The sequence below is a fragment of the Ranitomeya imitator genome, chromosome 3 (assembly GCF_032444005.1).
Source record: "Ranitomeya imitator isolate aRanImi1 chromosome 3, aRanImi1.pri, whole genome shotgun sequence".
Classification (NCBI taxonomy): Eukaryota; Metazoa; Chordata; class Amphibia; order Anura; family Dendrobatidae; genus Ranitomeya; species Ranitomeya imitator.
The window spans coordinates 33,399,555-33,408,155 of NC_091284.1; the positions used below are offsets into that span (position 1 = coordinate 33,399,555).

The 8,601-nt window shown below is 45.7% G+C and overlaps 1 protein-coding gene across 2 annotated transcripts in view; it reads left to right on the plus strand.

The window, feature by feature from the left end:
* The window catches only part of LOC138672596 (bromodomain and WD repeat-containing protein 1-like), a 139,715-nt gene extending 134,984 nt beyond the window's left edge, over nucleotides 1-4,731 (plus strand). Inside the window, exons 37-39 of one of the 2 annotated variants that reach the window (XM_069760732.1) lie at nucleotides 2,066-2,301; nucleotides 2,525-2,704; nucleotides 3,456-4,731. In XM_069760732.1, coding sequence (XP_069616833.1) covers nucleotides 2,066-2,301; nucleotides 2,525-2,704; nucleotides 3,456-4,366 — 1,327 coding nt within the window. In that variant the 3' untranslated portion in view covers nucleotides 4,367-4,731. The remainder of the gene's footprint in view (nucleotides 1-2,065; nucleotides 2,302-2,524; nucleotides 2,705-3,455) is intronic. The other variant, XM_069760731.1, reaches the window with a different exon arrangement.
* The last annotated feature ends 3,870 nt before the right edge of the window (nucleotides 4,732-8,601 follow it).

An 8,601-nucleotide genomic window follows, 5' to 3' on the forward strand; every position in this document is an offset into this window, starting at 1 on the left:
TTTTTCCATCAATATGGCCGTGTGATGGCTTGTTTTTGGTGGATGAGTTGTACTTTTGACGACACCATTTATTTGTATCATATAATGTAATGTAAAAAGGGAAAAAAAATAAAGTGCTGTGCAATTGCAAAAAAGTGCATTTCCACAATTTTTTTTTTTTTTTTTTTACCATGGTCGCCAAATACTAAAACTGACCTGCCATTATGATTTTCTAGATAATTACGAGTTCGTAGATGGCAAATATGTATACATTCTTTTTATAGGTTCATTTTTTTTTTTTAAGTGGTGAAAAAAATAAATCCAAAGTTTGTTTAGAACATATCATTGCCCATTATTGCGTTTTAATTCAGTGTTGCTGTGACCCAAAAAATTTAATTCTGGTGTTTGATTTTTTTTTTTCTCGTTATAAACATTACCGATCAGATTCATTCTTTTTATATATTGATAGATCGGGTGATTCTGAACGCTTTGATACAAAGTTTGTTTCTTAATTTTTGTTTTATTTTTAATGGGGCGAAATGGGGGGGTGATTTAAAAATAATTTTATTTAATATTTTTAAAAACTTTATTCTTGCTTCAATATTCTCCATGGGAGACTAGAAGCTGCGATAATTCAATCTTCAGCCTTCTCAGTGTAGCGGACCTGCTCACTTGCTGTGAGCGCCAACCGCTGGGCAGTGCTCATAGCTCTATGGCTATGACAACCACGGGGAACTCCTGCAGACCCTGGGTTGTCATGCCAACCCATTGGCGACCCGCGGTCATGTGACACAATCAGGGTTTGTGACGCAAGCATGTTAAATACTGCTGTCAGACTTGACAGCTACTGCTGTCAGAGACTGACAGCCAGCGGCATTTAACATCTTAACAACCACGAGTGGATCGTGATTCCATCCATGACTGTTAAAGGCACATGTCAGCTGATGAAATGAGCTGCCATGCCAGAAAAGATATAGGCTCAGTGATTGAGCCAACATCAAAAAGGGAAAGTAAATAGGGCAGCACACTGCAGCGCCAAAACATGCAAACTTGAAAACACGAAATTTGAACTGCATTACTGCACTAGAAATATGAAAAATGAGAGCTTTTAGCGCATAAAAATGGCCAATTTTGTGTACCTCGTAGCCACTTTACGGCATCTCTCTTATACGAGGTCCTACGCTTGACCTACCTCGCTGAGAATAAACGTCTCCATCTGAATGGGTACATGTGAAACCTCTTCTTGGACTCAAATTCTCTCTCTCTGTGGAGGGGTATTGGACCTACTATAATTAAAACACCTGAAGCTAGGAGGCGGGGAGTGCACGATCAGAAGGCTAGAGAATACATTTCAAAAACCTGACCTGCACATCCAAACATAGACTAAGTGTGAACAGGTGCTGAACCCAGTCGCCAACTCGTATATAGTTAAGTAAATAGGGCAGCACACTGCAGCGCCAAAACCTGTTCACACTTAGTCTAGTAGGTCCAATACCCCTCCACAGAGAGAGAGAATTTGAGTCCAAGAAGAGGTTTCACATGTACCCATTCAGATGGAGACGTTTATTCTCAGCGAGGTAGGTCAAGCGTAGGACCTCGTATAAGAGAGATGCCGTAAAGTGGCTACGAGGTACACCTAAAATTGGCCATTTTTATGCGCTAAAAGCTCTCATTTTTGATATTTCTAGTGCAGTAATGCAGTTCAAATTTTGTGTTTTCAAGTTTGCATTTTTGGCGCTGCAGTGTGCTGCCCTATTTACTTAACTATATACGAGTTGGCGACTCTGGGTTCAGCACCTGTTCACACTTAGTCTATGTTTGGATGTGCAGGTCAGGTTTTTGAAATGTAACATCAAAAAGGGAGTCCCGACATGTTCCGTACATGTTTGGTACATGACATGAGAGGTTAAAAAATGGGGGGGGGGGAGGGCTCCCTCCATTTATTTTGGAAACATCAGGATTTTTAACACCTTTCCTCCTGGGTACATGTGACACGACACTTTGTCCTTTCCGGCCTCCTATGCAGTCAAATTATTTGACAAGAACACCCAAATGTGTGTTGGTTTTTTTTCTTTCATATATGTAGAAAAGTCAGACAAGCGAGACGATCCACATCTGATGAAATGAACCAATGTTTCCTAGAAATATGTTCACCGCAGCCTACCTCAAGTGGAGCCGCTTGTGCTCCCAGTCCGCTCAGCGCTGCCAGTTCTTCTTCAAGGCACCTTAATGGACAATCATCGGGCTCCTCGCCCATATTCACCAAGTCCCGAGCATCAAGCAGAGAGCGTGACTCCTCACCAAGCTGCTCCAGGTCATCAGGTAATAACACCGTCCCGCAAAGGGTCATCATAGCCGTGATCTAATATCAGGCATGGAGACTCTGTCCGATGCTGGGGCAACAAGACTAAACAGGAAGGATTTTGTTTATAATCACAGGGGGTTCCCCAAGATGGGAAACCTCTTTCCATATTACTAACTTATTGCTTATTTTTGCCTGGATTTGACCCTACTAATGTCTTCGACTTGTGTCCTGACTTTGTAGGAAGTGAAATGGACTCATCCTCTTCTACCTCGGCTTCTGAACATTCCTCCAACTCTTCATCATCTTCCTCCAGCTCAGAAACGAATGCCAAGACTGATTTGAGTTCGGCGTCGCACAGGGTTAACGGCGTGAAATCTAAAATGAATGGCCGACAACAGAGAGCAACTGCAGTAAAGCAAGGTAATCGCCTCTGATCATGGAAGTAACATCTGGGATCTGTTATGTAAGCGGAAATGTCACTGTATCCAGTATTGGCTGTGAGGGCGCAGGCAGACGGCCATATAACATGAACGATGATCGCTTTGCAATGCTTGGACTGGTCGGCGACACTTCTGACCCAAGTGTGACGGCATGTATTTCTATGCAGCTGTCACGCTTGGGTCAGGAGAGCCGACGGTCAGTCCATACATTGCGACACTACGGCCCTAAAAGTCATATCTGTACAAAGGATATCAGAATTTTGAGATTTTTTTTTTTTTGCTTCAGCACCTAAACTCTGCCGTTAGCCAGGTCTTTATAAGTAAGAGACATGGGGGAGTTTTAGTCCCTCTACTGCCATGACAAACTTTTGGCATCTTGCAGACATGACTCAGGAGCCACTTTCTTCCCTAAAACCTCTTATTAATATTGACAAAGCTATCGTGGGGCTGAGTGGCCGGGATCAGAGTTCGCTCCCATCCCGGCCTCTGCATCATGTTTTCAGGTTTATTTTGTTAGTTTGGCACTTTTCCTGCAATATACAAGTCTCTTGTGCCTAATGGAAAACCTTTATGGCATTATTGATTCGGTAGGTAGGTGCGAGCAGGCAGAGGGGGCAACATGAAACACCCTGGCCAAGCAATGTTTGGCTGTATGGAAATGTAGTTTTGCAGCATCACATATAAGATGTTAGTGATTGCTCCATTTCTAATATATTTTCCTCTTAATGCAGCATCTCAGGGCAATAACCAAAGGAGATCTGCACCCAGCAGAAGGAGAATTTCATCTTCCTCCGAATCGGACTCTAAAGCTGCAAGCAAAACTCATCAGGGAACGCGGAAGAAAATGCTCCGCAAATGTGCTGCCCTGGCAGCCGACAAGATCAAAAACATGTCCGATGTCGAAAACAGCGCCTTCACTTCCGACAGCGACTGCAGCGCCCAAAAAAACAGCAGAACCCTACCGCAGCGGACCGCGGCCGAACGAGCCAAGAAACGACTCCTGCATGACAGCGAAGAGGAGATTGATTTAAAAAGTGACAGCGAGCAGGAACGGCCGGCTGCAAAAGCAGCAAACTTACAATCTCCAGAATGCAGAGTCATTCTGACCAACGTGTGTCCCAGCGGCACTTTTGGAGGTAGGTTAATACCTCAGCCCTGGAATCGGAAAATCTCGGATTCTGAATCAGAAAGTGAATCTCCTGAAAGAAAAAGGATGAAAAAACCCATCTCTCCACCCCGTACTAGAAATCAAAGATTAGTCGGCGACTCTGATGACTCCTTAGTCTCCAGCTCTGATGAGACAACTCCACCCAGGAACGGAAAATGTATTTCTTCAGATTCCGAAACCTCCCTCTCTGATGACAGTGAAGACATCCGTAATAATGGGAATGCGGCAGGCCGATCCAGAGGTCACAAGCGGAAGCGTATTCTCAGCAGCTGCGATGAGGACTGGCAGGAAGATGACCGGGTCCACAAATTAACCCGCCGCTCGAAAATACGCACAAGAAACCGAGGGAAAAGGACAGTACGGTATGACGAAAACCCGGCTCACAGTGACGAAAACTTGAATGGTGCGCGGTCTCAAGAGTCCCGTCTGCAGAGGCTTTCTGTACGAGAGCGAGCGAGACCGTTCCTCCGCTAATTCACAAAATCAAAATCAAGTTGACTTAAAAGTTGTTAAAATTCAGGGATTAGACTGTTTTTTTCTCTTTGATGTGAATGTGAAGAGACTTTTTACTCGTTTGCACTTGTTATTGAAGCATTTACAGCACAGATGCCAACTTGTGCCTCGTGACGGGCCAAGCTCATCTGTGGGGCAAAAAGTGTTTTTGTATTTTCAAATGTTTAGTAATTTTGAGGCTTCCCGCCGCGAGACCCTCCCTATATCCCCGGGAGCCTCCTTTTTACTGTCTGACTTACTTATTGGCCATTGAACACTAATTTGCACAGCTTGCTTTACGTTTACAGATTTCTATAGTTTTGTAATATATATTTTTTTTTCCCCCTTGTTACATTTTTTTATGAAGCTTGTTAGGAAAAAAATATCAAATTTCATCTATTTTCCCTCCTCAAAGCTTGAACACAATTTTCGTTTCGGAACCCAGTATAGGCTATTGACATTTAATTTATTATTTTTGAGCTCCGATATTTAAATCTCCCATGAATTTCATATTTTCAATGTTTTGTTTGTTTTTCCCCCACCTGGTTTTCATTTAGTGAAAACATTCTGAAGTATTAATCTGTGACATTAGTACGGGCTGATTTCTCACCCGTCACCCCTCTTTTCTGGAGCCTTACTAACGGGAGTCGACCGCAGTCTTAGAAATAAATTGACCACTAATTGTAGCTGACCGACATGTTACATGATTTTGTGCATTGGTTACAGATTTGTGAAGTCTTCCATTAATTGCAGAGCTTTTCTTCTTTTTTTTTTTTTTTGTCTTATAGGGGTGCTTTATCAAATTTTTACTTAAAAATTAATTTAACTACTGGTATAGGAGGGCACGGGTGTGGAGTGAACACTTTCAAGCTGATTTTCCCCCTTCAATACAACAGTGCCAATCCAGCTTTAAAGTGAATGTCTACTATTTATCATCATCAATTTTTTTTTTTAATCATTATTGATAAATCTTTACAGTGGACAGATTTTTTTTAGTTTTTCATAAGCAGATGTTCAAAATGCCCTGCATAGAACATGCAGAAGGAAAAAAAACAAAAACAAAACTGTTTACATGCATCCATCACTAGGGGGAGCATAAGAGCTGTGGGCCGTCCCTCTGCCGGAGGCAGTGTGCCCGTGGGCCGTCCCTCTGCCGGAGGCAGTGTGCCCGTGGGCCGTCCCTCTGGCGGAGGCAGTGTGCCCGTGGGCCCTCCCTCTGGCGGAGGCAGTGTGCCCGTGGGCCCTCCCTCTGGCGGAGGCAGTGTGCCCGTGGGCCCTCCCTCTGGCGGAGGCAGTGTGCCCGTGGGCCCTCCCTCTGGCGGAGGCAGTGGGCCCTCCCTCTGGCGGAGGCAGTGGGCCCTCCCTCTGGCGGAGGCAGTGGGCCCTCCCTCTGGCGGAGGCAGTGGGCCCTCCCTCTGGCGGAGGCAGTGGGCCCTCCCTCTGGCGGAGGCAGTGGGCCCTCCCTCTGGCGGAGGCAGTGGGCCCTCCCTCTGGCGGAGGCAGTGGGCCCTCCCTCTGGCGGAGGCAGTGGGCCCTCCCTCTGGCGGAGGCAGTGGGCCCTCCCTCTGGCGGAGGCAGTGGGCCCTCCCTCTGGCGGAGGCAGTGGGCCCTCCCTCTGGCGGAGGCAGTGGGCCCTCCCTCTGGCGGAGGCTGCGGGCAGCAGCACATTATCTGTTTGACTAGACAGGTGATTTGCTGCTTTCTTTGATCACTGTAGTAATCTTTATGGTTATTGGTGGACATTAACTTTTAACTGGAACTTTTTCACCTCATTTTTACCCCTGTACATAATTTACACCTCTCTGGCAGACCATTTAATACCTTTGTTATATCTATTGATCTGCACTAGCTCTGCATAGTGACACCATGTATAACTCATGCGCTTTACTCGGTGCTGATGTTTCCACATGGTGTATACTGATTTTAAATGTTAGACTTAATCACTGAGCCAGCCTCCAGGGTACCAAAGCAGGGAATCAGTGCATGCGCAGCGGCTTCTCAGTTGTGTGTAAAGAAATCCATTTTGTTCTGCATGTGCGCCGGTTGTGCTCAATATAGAATAATTGGCTTTATTGTTGATTTTCTCACAGCGGTTATAACATAATGCTTTGCAAAGTAAAGCTGGGGTCAGCGCATGTGCAGAACAAAGCAAGCTGAAATCTTTCCACACAAAAAAAACCACACACCATGCATGCGCCGCTTCCCTGCTGTGGAAAACCTTGACATGGATTTTACTTTCCATCAACACAACCTGGATGGATTAATACTTAGTCTCCGCCCAGTGGCCACTTCAGTGCTAAACAGTAAACTGCGTGGGAGGTTCAGTCAAGCTTTGCCTCTTTGGCATCCGGTGCCAGGGCAATCAATAGAAGAAAGGTTACATGTCAACGGGCTTTACCCCGATAAAACCTGTCTCCACCAGCCTGTGTGACTGGCTTCCCTTTCGTCCGGGTCTGAATATGGAGCAGACCCAGGTCTCCTGACCTCAGCAGTCTCATACGTAGACATAAGCTTGTTGTTGAGTTTGGGTCTGGAGACCTGTGTCTGCTCTGTCCACGGACCGTGATACATAGATGTCAAGATTAATTCCAAAGTTGAGTTGCCACGACCAAGGAGGCACCTACATGAGAGGCACAGTGTTTAACAAAGATGTCCCCAGCACCCAGTTTGTCAAATGGTTTAGAAGACATTCAGGTGGAGGACTAGGGTTTCTGTACCCCGATTTACACATTTCCTATATCTAATAGACATTTTCTTTGCTGCCATGATGGAGTCACCATGTGACTGTTGATGTCCCTCATGGCCATCTCCCAATATGCTGCTATGACGGAGTCACCATGTAACTGCTGATGTCCCTCATGGCCACCTCCCAATATGCTGCCTTGATGGAGTCACCATGTGACTGCTGATGTCCCTCATTGCCATCTCCCCATGTCCTGCCATGGAGTCGACATGCCACTGCTGATGTCCCAAATGACCTCTCCATGTACCACCTTGATCATGTCACCATGCCACTGCTGATGTCCCTCATGGCCACCTCCCAATATGCTGCCATGATGGTGTCACCATGCCACTGCTGATGTCCCTCATGGCCACCTCTCCATGTGCCACCACGATGGGGCGATCATGACCCTTCTGATCTCCCCTGTAAACCTTGTTTTGCAGCAGTCTGTAAAAATTAAGGGTCCTTACTTTGCGTGGACAGACATGTTGATTTTGACCTGCTGCACTCCCTTGTTCCTCCCTGCATGTAGGTATCAGTTTGTTACTGCTCTTATTTGCCTCGTTTCTGATATATACAGGTGACTCTTCACTTAAAGGGCAGCCTTCCAAATAGAAAATAAGTAAGATCAGGAAGTGGACAGCAGAATCTTCACCCCAGGTTTTAGTTCTTTTATGGCCATACGTTGCTGGCAGTAAATGAGGCTGACAATGGTCGGGAAACCAATGGCCGTTTCCTTCCCTCAGAGGACGTTTAGGAGATCATATACAGGGGCTCGTTAATGGCATATTGGCCGTTGCAGGAGATCAGTGCAGACGGTTACAGTAAGATAACCATAACGCGCCTACACCCAGATCCAGCGCACTTCACCCTTGTTTTAAAGGGAGGCGCATGCGGTGCTTATTCTTTCATTATTGCATTTGTGGGCAGCTCTTTCTATTTTGTCAGAAATCCACATTTTTTTTTCGTTGCACTGTTTGCAGTTTGGATCCAATATGTATGTGGGTGAGTGGGGTGCAATGAAAATGGAAGTATTGACCAGTTTTGACATCTAATTCTATATATGAAAGTATTTTCTGCTAAAGATTTAACATTTATGTGCAATTTGGAAACTATTGTTTTATTTTGAATAAAGAAAAGTTGTACGGGTTTTATTTGTTCGGTTGCATTGGACACAATGGCGCCAGGTTGGAGAACATGATAAAGGGGGGCTTTATCACAATTGGCTGTAAAAATGTCAGCTGGAGAGAACCCATGGTCTATTGGGGTATGTGTGTAGAAATGGGGAGGAGTCGTGGTACACAGGGGGGGGGTGGCCTAGTAATGGGGAGGAGCTGTGCTCTACGGGGGATGGCCTAGTAATGGGGAGGAGCCGTGCTATAAGGGGGATGGCCTAGTAATGGGGAGGAGCCATGTTACACGAGGGGGGGATGACCTAGTAATGGGGAGGAGCCGTGCTATATGGGGGATGGCCTAATAATGGTGAGGAGCCATG